A 16,229-nucleotide genomic window follows, 5' to 3' on the forward strand; every position below is an offset into this window, starting at 1 on the left:
TTCTGGTTTCTATACTAATACATCTTCAGTCAGTCACGCTGACTGGCCAGAATCCATTCTCTGAACACCCTTGACCACCAAACTCACACATATTCTCTCCTATCTCTAAGCAGTCTTGCCTGCTCCTTCCCCATTTCCAAAATCTGGGGCTGCCACGAGTGCCCTCAGTACCTATCCTCTTGGCAACCAGACAGGGCTGGGTCACAGCAAGCAGGTGGCCTTCTCAGGAACCTGCGTGAGAAGAGCCTGAGGGAGGGACCTTCTCAGGAACAGGGTGGGAAGCACCCTGATACAACCTGGGCTGAGGCACAGAGGAGACTTGAGAGTGCCTGTTTGCTCTGCCAGAAGGGCTGGGCCCAGACCACTGCAATTGCTTCCCTGCCATCTCCCAGACTCAGCTGAGAGCCCCCTCCCTGTCACCCAGCCCCCGTGGGAATGGCTCAGGCCAGGAGCTACCATCAAACTAGCTCCTTTCTCCCAGGGCCTAGTGACTCCTTGACAGGTTACAGCCCCAAAGACAAACAGATTCTGCCAAGCAAATAACTGTTCAGCAGTGGGGGTGTTGGGGAAGGCCTAGGAGTGGGTCTGAAGTTGCCAGAAGACCCAGGTGAAGTGGGGGGTGGGCTCCCCTGCAGAGAACAAACAGCTGTGGGCACCTGGAAGGAAGCAGGATGCAGGTACACTGTCACGGGTGAGGGCACTCACCCCAGGGGTCTCTGGGCCAGTCTCCCAGGCTATTTCACTCTGGGCTCTGTATCAGGGTGCTCCCTGAGAAAGAAGAGTCTTGCATTCAGGTCCCTGGGGCAGGGAACCCAAACAATGCTTGCTGGCTGATCAGTGTTAACTTGGCTGGTATTTATTTGTGCTGGAGATACAGTAGTGATCAACAGAGGCATGGCACCCTGGTGACCTACAGGTCATTTGGAGGCAGGTGCATTACCTTCCTGGTCACTGGGCAGCAGAAAGCACAGAAGATCCCATTATAAACCCAGGACTAATTTCCATAACATATGATGAACCTCAGGGTCTCAGTTTTCCCATCTGCAAAAGGGAAAGGCCCAGAGACCAAACAGTACACATCACGGAGCCATTATGGGGCCACACAAGTTTACAGGAGGCTTGAGGGTTCAATAAAACTCACCAACACACATGAAAACAGCTTTTTTTTTTTTTTTTGGTGTGTGTGTTAATTTAATCATACAAATATTCATTTATACAATAAGGAAAAACCTCCTCATCTTTATCTCCTCCTAGGCACCATGAGGCCCCACCACAAACATCCAGCTGGCTTTCTACACACACCACTGTCCAGGTGGGAAGGGCAGCCACTGCTGCTCCTGCATTCACCCAAGGAAACAAAGGAAAGGTGCGGTGAGGCGGGGTGGGGTGGGGAATCAGCTTGCACTTCTGAGCCCTGGCAACCCTATCATCCTCTCCTGCTGGGCTCAGATTGAATTTGGGGAGGTATTTATTCTCATGCCCATTTCCCACCATGACCACCCTCAGGCCACACCAGCTGTTTGGTGAGGTTCTCTCCAGGCTGGAAGTAACTTTGATGGGCTTAAGGTTACAGCCAGTCCTTATGGGGGAGAGAAGGCTGACTGCTTCTTGCAGAAAAAACGCCCCAAATTCAACTGTCCTCATGGCAAAAAGAAAAAAGGCATGCACACGTGCACATCCATCCACACACACACACCTCACTCCATGCACACTGACAGATTCTTCCCAAGTCTGAACCCCTCTGTCTCCCCAACTGGGTTCAGACATCTAACCATGGTGTCTGCCTCACCTCCTGGGTGCCACACGCAGGTGGTCCTGCCCAGAGGTAGCCTGCCACTTGGTGAAGATTCTAAGAAGAGCAGGGACTATTGGGGCTGAGAGGTAGCCACTACCGCTCCACTAGGCAGGGGAGCAGAGAGGGGCTCTAGGCATTGCTCTGAACCCATACCAGTGAGGAGAGAGAGAATGAAAGATGCTGATACCCTCCCTGGGCTGGGGAAGCCATGGACCCCTCTGCCTGCATTCCATGACCTGCACTTCCTCTGGCCCTCTGCAAGGAGCTCACCTCACCTCCAAGGATGTGCACATAAATGGTTTGTTCTTGGGAAGGGAGACAAGGTGCTTGGGACGTTTAACTTGCCAAGTGTGGTTGCCTAGAAGCAAGAGGAAGAGCAAGACGACTCTGGCAGACCCAGACCCACTGATGGTGGCCCATGAAGCCCCTGCTGGGAAACTGGGAAGGGGCACCCAGTGTTGGGCAGATGAGGAAGTCAGGAAAGCAGGGGTTGTGAAGCCTCCCACAATCCTGCCAGGGACAGTGGAGATGTGCTACTTCAAGGTTTCTAAGCAGTAAGAACAGCTGGGCATGCATGGGGTCCAGGGAGGCAGTGTCTCAGGAGACTGGTACCAGCAGCAGCAGTCTGGGCCTAATGAGGCCCTCAGACAAAAAGCCATCCTGAGGCCTGTGGCGCGGGCACCTGGCAGAGACTTCCCTCTGCTCTGCTAGGGAATGGAACACTCCCATGCACACAGGAAGTAGGTGCTCCAGAGTAAGCTCTAGTCGAGTCCCAGACCCAGCTGCACCACACTTCTCAGCAGGCTGGCTCCACCCACCCCTAGGGCTTCTCCAGTGGAATAAAGTTTATGCCCCCTTTTATTTTGGGGGGGTGGGGAGGTGAAGAGGGAATTTCACACAAGCTTTTCTCCCACATTCAAGCTTTAAAAAAACAACAGTCTCAGAAGAGGATGAGGAGGAACAAACAACACACATTTTTTGGAACTCAGACACCCAGACAGAAACAGGCAGGCAGACCCTCACCCACACCCAGGCTATATGACTCCTTGCAGCCACTCATCACCTGGTCTCCCTGCCTGTCTCATACCCTCACCCACAACCCAGCTGGATGGGGGTGTGGTAACAGGCAGGTGACCCTGCAACAGCACCCTGGATCCATATCCCTGGCTCTCAAACCAACTAAGACTTGAGGGAAGGAGGGGGGTGAGAAGAGAAGAGGGACTTTGCATATTCTTGTATCTTTGGCAGACAGCTGTTCTAGCCTGGTTCAAGCTTCCCATGGAGATATCCACATCTCAACCTGCTCAGAATCCACAGGATGCCGGGGGGCCACCTGCCTGAGTGAGCAGCCAGCCAATCAACCTCTTGCTTCAGCTGGGCTGCCACTTGCCCACCTCCCAGCCAATAACCTAGCATCCTGGCAGGGAGGCAGGGCTGTGGAGGTCCTCTCATTTCCATCTAAATGTGGTCTCCAAGATCAAGTAGTCAGTGGCTGGCCCTTCCCCATGACAAATTCCCCTTTTGGGGCTGTATTTTCCAACCTCTACAGCTCAGCCTCCACTAACAGGTTGTGAAAATATCACAGAGGACAAATGAAGGGAAACAGGGAAAGGAGTTGTGTGACAACAGAGAAGCATGGGCCACCTTCAAGCTTGCCTGCTGCACACCTGCTGGCGAGTTGCACCAACACCCGTGCGTGCACACGTGGTGCATACGTATAACCAGCACAGAGGCACTGTTCCCAGAGCAAATGGGAAGCTACTGCATGAAGAATCCAAAAGAGCAGTAAGCATGATGGCATTTCTCTCTGCCAAGAGAAACATGGAAGAAAAGCAATCTGAATTGTTACAAGGGTGTGCAGAAGGACACCTCTCGGGCTTAGAAAATCCCACGTCACCCGAGATCTATCCTCAAGGCTTCCTCTCCTGGCCACACAGGGAAGTTTGGTCTTCAGAGAGGTTCTGATGCTAACAAGCCACAGGGTTGATGAATACAAATGTCAAAGGTGTAAATCAACAGAAGATTAAGAGAAAAGAGGAGGAAAAGGGTGATAACTCATTGGTTGATGCCATTAAAAACAAATGGGGTCAGAGACTTCTGGAGTCATGTGGCACGGCAGATGTACTCCTATAGCACTGATCCGCAGAGTCCTCAAACATGCCACGCCAACTTTTCACCTGAATCTCTTCCAGAGCAAGCACTATTCTATAAAGAATATGTTACCCCTTATTTAAAAAAAGAAAAGTGGGGAAAGAGGGAAAAAAATTAACATGTGTTCAAAACTACAACCTCTCTGTAGGCAAAATAATTTTTGTTTAAAAAGATGGCTTTTTTCCCCCATTTTAAACTTTTTCCCCCTTCCCGAGTGACCTAATGACTTGTTAGACTGATGCCTATAACAAAACCCAAAGTGGCTGCATGGATTTCTTCTTGGTAGCCTCAACACCATTCCTGTGATTCAGCATTCACACATGCATACTGAGTTTACTCAAAACTAGTCTGTTCTGCTTCTTCCTCTTCTTCCGGGATGAGAGGGGGTCAGAGCCAGGGGTCTGTGCGATGTGGTCTGCAATCCAGAGGAACCCCTTGCCCTAACCCCCCAAAGTCAGGCCTTCTGTCTTTTGTTAATTTTTCTTCTTGCTGACACCCGTTTAAGACTGGCCGAAGGGGTAAGGCCCATGGAGCCCCTGGAAGAGAGTGAAGATAGTCAGTGATGGTAGACATAGCAGTGCAACTTGACAACCAAACCAAGTGCAAGAATCTCTGGTTCCCAGTGAGTCACAAGGAAGCCCCAATCCACAGACAAGGCCTGAGGGCCTTTGCCATACAAAACCTCAGCAGGTCAAAGATTAGTACATTTCAAGTTGCTAAGTTTCTCACTGAATCATACCATCCAAAGAGAGGGGACGGTAGAGAGATAACTCCCCAATCTTTCAGATGGTCGATCAGTCAGTGCCAAACTTCCTTCACCCAGGCCACAAAGCTTTCCTATTTTCTTCTTGACAAAAGTGTCTCAACCACTCTGCTAAAGATCCTTATATGCCATTCTATGCACCTTAACTTCAGATGTAAGGCTACCGCTAGCTAACAACACATGTATCAGCAAAAACACAGAAACAGCAACTATTTATTTAGCACCTAGGTCCCAGGCACAGTACTAGGGGCTAATCCTACATTGCCTTTAATCCTTACCTCTGCCCTAAAAGCCAGGTGAGTATTATAACACCTGTTTCACTGATACCCATTTTACTGCAGAGACTAAGACTTGTTCAAGGTCATGTGGTTAGGCCAAGTACAGTGGCTCATGCCTATAATCCCAGGACCTCGTAAGGCCAAGGTAGGAGGATCACTTGACCCCAGGAGCTCGAGACTAGCCTGGACAACATAGTCAGAACCCATGCCTATAAAATTTTTTTAAAAAATTAGCCAGGCATGATGGCACATGTCTATGGTCCCAGCTACTTGGGAGGTTGAGGTGGGAAGATCACTTGAACCTGGAAGGTCAAAGCTGCAATAAGCCATGATTACGCGACTGCACCACTCCAGGCTGGGCAACAGAGGGAAATCCTGTCTCAGTTTTTTTTTTTTTTTTTGAGACGGAATCTTGCTCTGTCGCCCCGGCTGGAGTGCAGTGGTGAGATCTCGGCTTACTGCAAGCTCCGCCTCCCAGTTTCACACCATTCTCCTGCCTCAGCCTCCTGTGTAGCTGGGACTACAGGTGCCCGCCACCACGCCCAGCTAATCTTTTGTATTTTTAGTAGAGATGGGGTTTCACCGTGTTAGCCAGGATGGTCTCGATCTCCCGACCTCGTGATCCGCCCGTCGGCCTCCCAAAGTGCTGAGATTACAGGTGTGAGACAGCCAATCCTGTCTCATTTTTTTTAAAAAAAATCACGTGGTAAGAGGCAGAGCCAAGATTCAAAACCAAATCTGATGGACTGCAGTATTACTTCTCCCCAAACTAGCTCTCCCTTGCCACATGATAAGGTTTATTCCAACTTCCCAAAGGCACTTTCTATGCTGCTTGGCTGAGCGGAAGAAGCTTCACAGTCTTGCTTCCCCTCATAAGAATGAGACATCAAGATACGCCAACATCAAAAGCAGCTGCACGAACCATGAACATGCTGGACCATGACGTGTGCTTCCTCCCCAATCCCTGCTTTCTGTTTTTCCATATAAAGCCTCCCAAAACCAGAAGTAATGTCTCTAGTTGCTTGGTGGTATCACTAAACTAAACAAAAAATCCTGAGATGATTTGGGGAACGGACAGGCCAACACCAATGGGGCATCCACTACGTGCCAGGTGCTACAGTAGCACCTAACACGTTCTCTTTACCCTCACAAAGATCCAAGGAGACAAGTATGGTCTCAAAGCTCAGAGAGGTGAGGCAACCTGATTAAGGGAGCAGCACTGGTGAGGGAAGCAGCTGGCATTTGCCAAAATGCCACATGGCTGTCAGCCCGAGCCAACCATGCCTCTAGCAGACGAGCTATGGCTCCAACCATCTCAGCAGCCACAGCATCCACTCACTCAAGCAAGTGTGGGCTGGGGCAGCAAAAGGCTCTCAGATTCCATTTTGCAAGGCCTAGTAGGAGGGTCACATACATCAGAGGTATCAAGTTGGTGCAAAAGTAATTGCAGTTTTTGCCATTATTTTTATTTTTTTTCGAGACAGAGTCAAGTGCTGGGATTACAGGCATGAGCCACCACATCTGGCTTTTGCCATTACTTTTAATGGCAAAAAACGCACTAACTTTTGCACCAACCTAATAGAAAGTAAAGCAGCTTAAAACAAGCTGCCCTGACTCAGCAGCTCCCAACAACAATCATTCATCTGGAACTACCCAAGAAAAGCAACAAAAGCTTCAATTCCCTGAAGGGTTAGAACCAATACAATGCTCAAATGTCTCTGTGCAGGAAAAAAAATGCACCACAAAAAGAAAACCTGGCTAGGTATGGTTGCTTATGTCTACAATGCCAGTACTTTGGGAGGCCGAGGCGGGAGAACTGCTTGAGGTGAGGAGTTGGGAGAACAGTGTGGGTAACACAGTGTGACTCCATCTCCACATGCAATTTTTTTTTCAGTTAGCTGGACATGGCGACACATGGCTGGAGTCCCAGATACTCAGGAGGCTGAGGCCGGAGGATCACTTGAGCCCAGGAGGTCGAGGCTGCAGTGAGCTATGATCATGCCACTGTACTTCAGTCTGGGAGACAGAGTAAGACCTTCTCTTTTAAAAATAAAACAAAGTCACAGGTTCTGAGAGTTAGGAAAAAAATAATACATTTAATAAAGAAAAGAGAAAACTCAAAAAACAAACAGCATGTTTCCTATGAAATATTTACTCCTTTACCCTAAATGTAACTGCTTTCCAGTTCAAAGCTCTACACACTTCATGTGGGCCTTTATAAAGCAAGTACTGGCCTTGTGATTTGTCTAGAATACTTGAAGAAGGGAGTTTGTGACTTTGCCAAAAAGCTGTTGTATATTCCCACTTAACAGATAAATAAAGCAGGTTCTATGCAACTGGCAGCAAAAGGAATAAAGACATGTGCATTTTCAGATTTTTGTTTGAGTGCCCTGGCCCTCAGACCGTTCAGTGTGGTATTTAACTAGTTTAGATTATGGTTATTGTTGATCCTCTATTTACTGATGTTCCATGCCTTTTATGAAGAAAAATGCTACCTAATTCTCTTTTACTCAGTGAACTACGTATTAGAGTTGTTGTTAAGTGGAACAGAAAAATGGTTTGATGAACAAGCTCTATTTTCCTTACCCCCAAATTAATTACCATCACTTCAAGGAAGAGAGAGGGTGCCGACTCTATTTGGAACCTATTTTACAATCTAGACTCCCCACATGCAGGATCATAGGTGTCTCATGTGGATCACAGAACACAGGCAACATGACACCAGCTGTAGAGGAAAAACCTGGCAAAGATTCCAAGAACACCTTGTCTGGGGAGTCCTATGGCAGTAGGCCAAGTGGGAAGACCATGGCGGTACCTTCTGGATGGAGGTACTTTCAAAATGGGAGGCCCATCCACGTTTCAGATTCCACTGGAGTTCTTTTTTTTTTTTTTTTTTTTTTTTTTTTTTTTTTTGAGACGGAGTCTAGCTCTGTCGCCCAGGCTGGAGCGCAGTGGCACGATCTCAGCTCACTGCAAGCTCCGCCTCCCGGGTTCCCACCATTCTCCTGCCTCAGCCTCCCAAATAGCTGGGACTACAGGCGCCTGCCACCTCGCCCAGCTAGTTTTTTGTATTTTTAGTAGAGACGGGGTTTCACCGTGTTAGCCAGGATGGTCTCGATCTCCTGACCTCGTGATCTGCCCGTCTCAGCCTCCCAAAGTGCTGCGATTACAGGCTTCAGCCACCACGCCCGGCCTCCACTGGAGTTCTAAGACCTGGTGTAACGGGTTCTGGTAGCCAACGACAATCCCAGCCTAAAAGTAGGATTTGGCAATAGAGGTAACATTCACTCTCTTCTGGGGCCTAGCAACTCTTCAACTTTTATCTGCAGTAAAAGCAGATGCCGAATATTTTAGCTAACGTGGAATCAATGAAATACCTCCTGTTACACTTGTACCACTACTAATAAGGAAAATAGATCAAAGGGCAGATGCATTAGATGGTATCAGAGAACCCTGAATTCAACTTTGACTCAAGCAAAAATCGAAGCCATCATCCTGATTATAAAACCCAGTGAGGCCAGGTGTGGTGGCTCACGCCTGTAATCCCAGCACTTTGGGAGGCCAAGGAGGGTGGATCACGAGGTCAGGAGATCGAGACCATCCTGGCTAACACAGTGAAACCCCATCTCTACTAAAAAATACAAAAAATTAGCCAGGCGTGGTGGCGGGCGCCTGTAGTCCCAGCTACTTGGGAGGCTGAGGCAGGAGAATGGCAGGAACCCAGGAGGTGGAGCTCGCAGTGAGCTGAGATTGCGCCACAACACTCCAGCCTGGGCGACAGAGCAAGACTCTGTCTCAAAACAAAAACAAAATCAAAAAACCCAGTAAGCTTGATGCAGAAAGCCACTCCCCTCTAGGAAGAATCATGTCCTATCACACAGGGACCAGCAGCAAGACTGATTTGTCCACGCTAATGGAGGCTATAAATACTCAAACTCAGAAAAAAACTCTGGTATCTGACTCCAGGTCTAAAGGCCAGTTGCCCAGGGCATACACTACTTACACAGAAATGGGTTTCCAAAGGCTACACTGAACAGCCCCACATCTGCTAGGGGATATGAAACTGTTCAGGTCCATAGGGGCTGAGGTGTTGCTTGTTTTGCCTCAGCTTTCCCTAAGCTTTCACTGACCAGCTATCATAGGAATGAGCATGGGGACCTAAGTTCAACTTGGCTAGAGAGCAGGCAAGCCTTCTTAAAGCACAGAGGCTCCACAGGTTCCACAGTCATTAGCTAAGGCAGCAACGCCTCCTGCTCGCCAGTGTTGGGAAACAGACTTTTGCCTTAGGCCAGCTGAATTATTACAATAGTTGGGCCAAGTCCTGAACTGCATCTCCACAATGCAATAATAACTACTGCAAGCCATTATCTGGCTAATTTCCTAAAATTAAAAAAAATTTTTTTTTGGTTGGGGGGGGGGTAGGGGGGAGTGGTCCTCGCTATGTTGCCCAGGCTGGTCTTGAACTCCTGGCCTCAAATCATCTTCCCACTTTGGCTAAGTGCTGTAATTACAGGCATGAGCCACTGTGCTCAGCTCTAAATTATTGTTAGAGAACATTCACAGACATAAAGATGAGCTCAGTCTCATCCTTAACAATCTCCTAAAAGGAAAATTTAAGATCTTGTACTTATAATCCTGCCCTCAAAGCAAACCTAAAAATAACTGTCTCTCTGATTTGTTTTACACAATCATTTATAGTTGTGTCTGTCGAATCACTCCTAGCCAGTGACTTGGTTATCACTTATCCTATGTGAGAGTAAACCTGCAATATCTTAGAGTCCTTCCTAAAATTATACAGAAGTCAAAATAACCTTTCCAAAAAGGAGTACTAAAAAAAGTGTCACTGATAGAAAACATTAACTGTATGCCAAAGTACTAAAAAACAGGCAATCATTCTATTTCAGTTAGATTTTTTTTTTTAACCTGTATTCACCTATTTTCATCAGTAGGCAGGGCAGTGCTATCAGAAGAGTAGGCTGCCCTTCTATGAGGACAGAAGCTGTTCCTGATACTTATTTCTGCCTTGCACACAGTAGACTCAAGTAAAATGAATGAATGAATTATGAAATACACTGACTGGTGAGTCAGCCCGTTTTTCAACATTCCAGGAAAAAAAAGAAGGCTGAAATTGCTAATGAAAAAAAGGATATCTCGTTGAGAGTTTTTTGCGTTACTCTTTCTCTACATGAAAGCTTGTTGTTTAGATAAATCACAACACAGGACTTTCACATACCTGTCTTTATTTTGCTTTTATTTGTGATTTGATTTAAATAAATAAGAAGGTTCACACAGGTTAATAAAAAGACAAGCAGGTTTGCTGTATGGCTGAGAAATAATATGCTCTCTCGGTGTATACTGATGGCATTATCAGATAACACCATAAGGACCCTCCTCCTCCTCATTTCCTGGGTCAGTCCTGGTCAGTGCTTCTCCCTCCTAGTGCTCCTTTTGTATCAGTTACGTACACTGAATACAAACACAGAAGAATACAGGGTTTAGTACTAAGTCCTGTCCTGATTGTGTACTGCAAACATTGTGTGGTGAGGCCCTGCTCACAGGCCTGGCTTGGCTGGCAAGGGCCAGAAACTGACTAGGCCCTGATCAAACCCATTAGTCTCTCATTAACTAGAAATAAAATTAAGTCTGTACTGGAGTAATGAGCAGGGCAATGAGCACTCTCTCAGGAATGTACAAACCAGGGCCCTTTCCTTAGTGCCTTCTGACTACCTCCGGGAGGCTTGCTGGTGGCATAGCAGGGCCACATCAGCATGAGAGAAGGACTTCTGTAGATGATTTAACATTGGCCTCGCTCTGTTGCCCAGGCTGGAGTGCACAGGCACGATCTCGACTCACTGCAATCTCCACCTCCTGGGTTCAAGTAAGTGATTCTCCTGCCCAGGCTGGAGTGCACAGGCGTGATCTTGACTCACTGCAACCTTCACCTCCTGGGTTCAAGCAATTCTCCTGCCTCAGCCTCCCAAGTAGCCAGGTCTACAGGTACCACCATGCCCAGCTAGTTTTTGTAGTTTTAGTAGAGATGGGATTTCATCACGTTGGCCAGGCTGGTTTAGAATTCTGGACCTCAGGTGATCCACCCACCTCAGCCTCCCAAAAGTGCTGGGATTACAGGTGTGAGCCACCACACTTGGCCTGTTCAAGTCACTTGCATGTGACAGTCTCCCAAAATTCAAAGATGTATTTGATGCACTGGCTGAGAATGAGCGTGAGAACCAGTCAAAGAATAGGAAAAAACCCTACTTTTATGCTCAGGGGCTGATGACAGGGCAAGCTCAGTTCAACCAGGCCTTCTGATTGTGCTGAAACATTTAACTCAGTTATTAGTGTGCTGAATGTATTTTTAAAGCTCTTTAAAAACAACTTTTTTTATTTGCCTCTGTAATAGTTTTTCTGCTGCTCTTATCTCTACAGTCCTGTTGGGGAACTTCTCACCTACCGATTTATCCTCCCTTCACCCATTCATCCAACCCTTCATCATCTATCCCTCCATCCTTCCTCTATCATCCATCCTTCCATCCCTCATCCTTCCATACATCCTCCCTGTCATCCATCCTCCTATCCATCCAAAGTCCCCCATGGCAAAAGGCAACTCCCACAGCCTTCACCCACCCCTACTCCCCTTACAAATTTTTTAAAAACCATGAAGAATAAAACTCAAACATAATTGTGAATGAAAACACATTATTCGAAGTTTCTACATGGAGGTAGAGGATCCTAGCTGAATGTGACTTCCCCTTTTAGTAAAGATTTCAGAAAAAAGCTATTTGTGCTTCAGAATTCTAGCTCCAAAGATCTGATGTAATAGCAAGTGTGCTAGAATCCAGGTAGGATGCTGTTATACAGAACTCTCCTAGGGTAGAGGAAATTCCTAAAAAGGAAGAAAGAATCAGTAAGAGTCTCACTGGGGAGGACACCCACATGAGAGAAGCTTATTCAAGTTCCCAGTCATGTAGCCACCCTGCTAGGACACACGGTGAGGCTGCCGGTCCAACTTTCTCTCAGAATTTCCATTCAAGTTCCTGTAACTTTCTGTCAACTACCCTTTCCTTACAAGCCATCATCTCCACTGTGTATCTTACAATTAATTGACAGGCAACAGCTCCCATAATGGCTGCTGGATTAAGGGAAGAGAATAAGCTGTCTCTCTCCTTCTTGGTTCCTTTCAGCTATATTTGGTTTTGTCTTGCCACTCCCCTACTCAAAAGCATTGCTGGCACTCTCTCCTTTCATATTAAATGTTAACTCTCCTTTGCTTGGCTTTTAAAGGTCTTCCAGGCCGGGCGCGGTGGCTCAAGCCTGTAATCCCAGCACTTTGGGAGGCCGAGGCGGGCGGATCACAAGGTCAGGAGATCGAGACCATCCTGGCTAACACGGTGAAACCCCGTCTCTACTAAAAAAAAATACATAGGCCGGGCGCGGTGGCTCAAGCCTGTAATCCCAGCACTTTGGGAGGCCGAGACGGGCGGATCACGAGGTCAGGAGATCGAGACCATCCTGGCTAACACGGTGAAACCCCGTCTCTACTAAAAATACAAAAACTAGCCGGGCGAAGTGGCGGGCGCCTGTAGTCCCAGCTACTCGGGAGGCTGAGGCAGGAGAATGGCGTAAACCCGGGAGGCGGAGCTTGCAGTGAGCTGAGATCCGGACACTGCACTCCAGCCTGGGCGACAGAGCGAGACTCCGTCTCAAAAAAAAAAAAAAAAAAAAAAAATACATAAAACTAGCCGGGCGCCCAACTAATGCATGGCCCCGGACCCTCTTAAGCACATCCGTCTCTAAAGGTCTTCCTCCAAAATGCACCCCACCCTCTTTAAGCACACCTCACTCACCACGGCCAAGCTGGCCAGTGTCCTGTGAACACACCCTGCCTGTGGTTGCCTCTGAGCCTTCCTGCATGTGGTTCTTCTTCCCTCCAATTCAGTTTGAATCCATCCTCCATCAAGGGATCACTTTCCTGATTACTCCAAGCCTTATTGCTTTGGCCGTCCCCAAATTCCTATGATCACTTAAAAGTCAACTAGAACTCAACATACTTGATCTTCACTGGCTCTTCTTCTTTCCTATGGATTAGTCACATCTATGTTATCAGATAGTAAATTCTTTGAAGATAGGGATTAGTGGCTGAGCACCCAGGAGACCTCACTTACTGACTGAAAAAATATCAGTCAATATTATTGACTGCATAATATCAGTCAATATTATTGACTGTGTAAAGCAAACGGGTTTAACTGGCCCTTAGGCAGTGAAATCACAGCAAAAAGTTCAAGACCCTCAAACCTTTGCAGGGGAACACCCACAGCTCTAAGGAAGCTCCCATTTTTCCTGAGATACAACAGTTCTTAACCTTACATTTTGTTCTGGTCCTGCTGGAATACAATTAAAGCAGACTTAGCTGAGAACAAGTCATTTGAAACCTGAGCATCTATACCAGGAGCCATTCTTACACTTCTGAATTATATTTATCTGTTTGAACCAATAATTTCACTAGTCCTACTTTGAGAACTTTCATCAGAAATTAAAATGCTGAATTCAGAGTATGGGGAAGAGAATGAGCCCTTATAGCCAAAATAAAATATGCTGGCAATCTTGGGAACATTAGCTCTGCTTCAGCTACAAGAGTGCATAGCATTAGAACAATCTAAAACAATGCCCAGAGCCCAAAGCAAATAAAATAGAGCTGGACAGCTTGGAAGCTACTGAGGTACAAAAAGGAAAGTTCCTGGAGATACTTTTTATTCTCAGATAGTAATGTTACAAACAACAAAAGACATTTTCTAAGGCCCATAGTGTTTGCTTAATTTATTTAAAAAATGCACACAACATTCATGCCAATGTAAACATCAGCAAGGCTGGGAGGGCTTTACTGGCTCTTCTGGGTTTTCAAAAGAGAATCATCAAAATATTAAGCCCAGAGTCTCCTGGCAAGTCCCTTCTGGTACAGAGTGTGCTAATCTGCCGGCCAACTGGGACAGGTCTCTTGGTTGCTCTGTGTTGCTTCCTACCGGCCTCACATTCTTTTGCAGTTCCTACAAATGAACGAAGAGGTCTCTACGACCTGACACTAAGTGTATAAACTACCTCCAGAGAATAGCCAACAAACTTCACTTGCCAATAAACCTCATTGTAGTGTGTTCTAGCACATCAGACTCAAACTGGATCCCCGGGATTCAGCCTGCAGCCCACCTTTAATTTGCTGTGTGAATGTGAGCAAGTTACTTATAATACTTCCCTATTATTTTTTCAAATGAGGATTATAACTATGAAAGTCACAAGTAAAGTGAATGAAGAATAAGTCACAAGTAATGTGAATGAAGAATAAGAATAAAAGCAGTAAAGGCACTATGGATAGTATGAAATGGTTTACATGTTAGATAGATACTGTCAAGCTCAGTCCTTGGACCTCTAATTATGCCAGAGGTTCACCAGTGGGGGAATTTTGCCCCCCAGAGGCCATCTGGCAATGTCAAGAAACATTTCTGGTTGTTACACTGTGGGGAGGGAGGGCGGTACTATTGGCATCTAGCGGGTAAAAGGCCAGGAATGCTGCTAACCACTGTACAACGCATAAGACACATACACCCTTGCCTTGTTAAGAAAAAAAAAAGAGAGACTTAACTGGCCCAAAATGTCAACAGTCTTAGTCAGCTAAGAAACTCTAACCTCTGATCATTTAGGGAATCACATTCAGTCTTATAGCATTAGATGCCATCCATGTGACATAACTCTCAAATGTATATCTCCACCTAGACTTCTCTCCTACACTCTATATTCAACTTGGAAATGCAACAGCCCACTTGACACCTCCATTTAGATGTTTATATAAATATCCAACGTATCCAAAATGGTACCCTGATCTCTTCCTCACTTCCACCGCATCCTTTCCCCTCTCCATTGATGGTACCTCCATCCCTCTAGTTGCTCAGGCCAAAAACCCTGGTGTTATCCTTTATTCTCTCTTACATCCCCTTCCAACCTATTAGCAAATCCTGTTAGCTCTAGCTACACAATATAGATCCAGACATGGACCACTTCTCTTACCTCTACTGCCACCAGCCTGATCTGAACCACTCTTACTCTTTGCCTGGATGACTGCATTAACTTCCCTCTTGGCCTCCTGTTCCTACCCTTGCCCTGTATTTACTATACAAGAGCCAGAGTGCTCCTTTTATAGCATTAAGTCACACATATTACCCCTCTATTGAAAACCTTTTAAGGATCCCCTTTACCCTCAGCAAAAGCCCAAAACTTTATAAGGACCCACAAAATGCTCCACGATCTGGTCTCTGTCCCCTGATTTCATCTCCTTCTACTCTCCCTCTTGTGGTTCTGCTCCAGGCACTGGCCTCCCTGCTATCCCTTGAACACACCAGGCAAACTTCCACTTCAGGGCTTGCACTGGTTATCCTCTGCCTAAAATATTGTTTCTCCATATAGGCTTTACAGAAACAAAACTCGACTTTAAAGGAACTGTAGGACAGCCCTTAACGTATGTTCTAATTCTAAAATACTCAGTACATTCAAAGAGAGATTTTTAATTTGTCCCAGAAAAATAAGACTCCAGAGACTGTATCTTGTGGCCACTATCAAGGAATATAGACAGGTTTGGTTTTTGTGTGTATGACATCAAAAATACAGATCTGCTGCAACAAGAGTGAGTTAATGAAAATTTCAATGCCAACAAAAACCTAAACCCAAGTGACTACGAAGGTTTCTAGGGAATCTTTTCCCTTCTTGGAGGCTAGAGAGAAAGCAATAGCTTGTGGGGAGAAGAGGTTTAATAGTAAAGTCACATAATATTTGGTCAACAATTGCCTTGATCCTCATTTAAAATGTAGCTGTACATTACAGAAAGCCCACAACTGTAGGCCCAGCTAATAAAAATGTGCACTTGAACACTGCAATTGGGAAGCAACACAGTGCAATGTTAAGAGAACAGAGCACGCTTAGCAGTCAAAAATAACTGCTTTTGTTGGTATCCTGGTCTTATCACCCCAGTACACGACATTAGGCAAATCACTGAACCAGTCTCCATAAGTAAAGGAGTGATAATAACAACACTTTTATCATGGTACTGTTTGTGGACTACATGAAGTAATGCATACCAAGCACTAAGCCTATTGTCTCTGGGGAATAAAAACTGGAGGCTGGGAAGCAGGGAGGTGACTGGTGTTTTTTGCCATAAGCTTTGTAGAACTACTTGGTTCCTTAAACTACGTACACTGAT

At 46.3% G+C, this 16,229-nt stretch overlaps 1 protein-coding gene across 2 annotated transcripts in view; it reads right to left on the reverse strand.

The window, feature by feature from the left end:
- Window positions 1-1,160: 1,160 nt before the first annotated feature.
- The window catches only part of ILRUN (inflammation and lipid regulator with UBA-like and NBR1-like domains), a 109,224-nt gene continuing 94,155 nt past the window's right edge, over window positions 1,161-16,229 (reverse strand). For both annotated transcript variants that reach the window (XM_010358061.2, XM_010358060.2), the window contains one exon: window positions 1,161-4,482. In XM_010358061.2, coding sequence (XP_010356363.1) covers window positions 4,447-4,482 — 36 coding nt within the window. In that variant the 3' untranslated portion in view covers window positions 1,161-4,446. The remainder of the gene's footprint in view (window positions 4,483-16,229) is intronic.

This window comes from Rhinopithecus roxellana, chromosome 4 (assembly GCF_007565055.1).
Source record: "Rhinopithecus roxellana isolate Shanxi Qingling chromosome 4, ASM756505v1, whole genome shotgun sequence".
Taxonomy (NCBI): Eukaryota; Metazoa; Chordata; class Mammalia; order Primates; family Cercopithecidae; genus Rhinopithecus; species Rhinopithecus roxellana.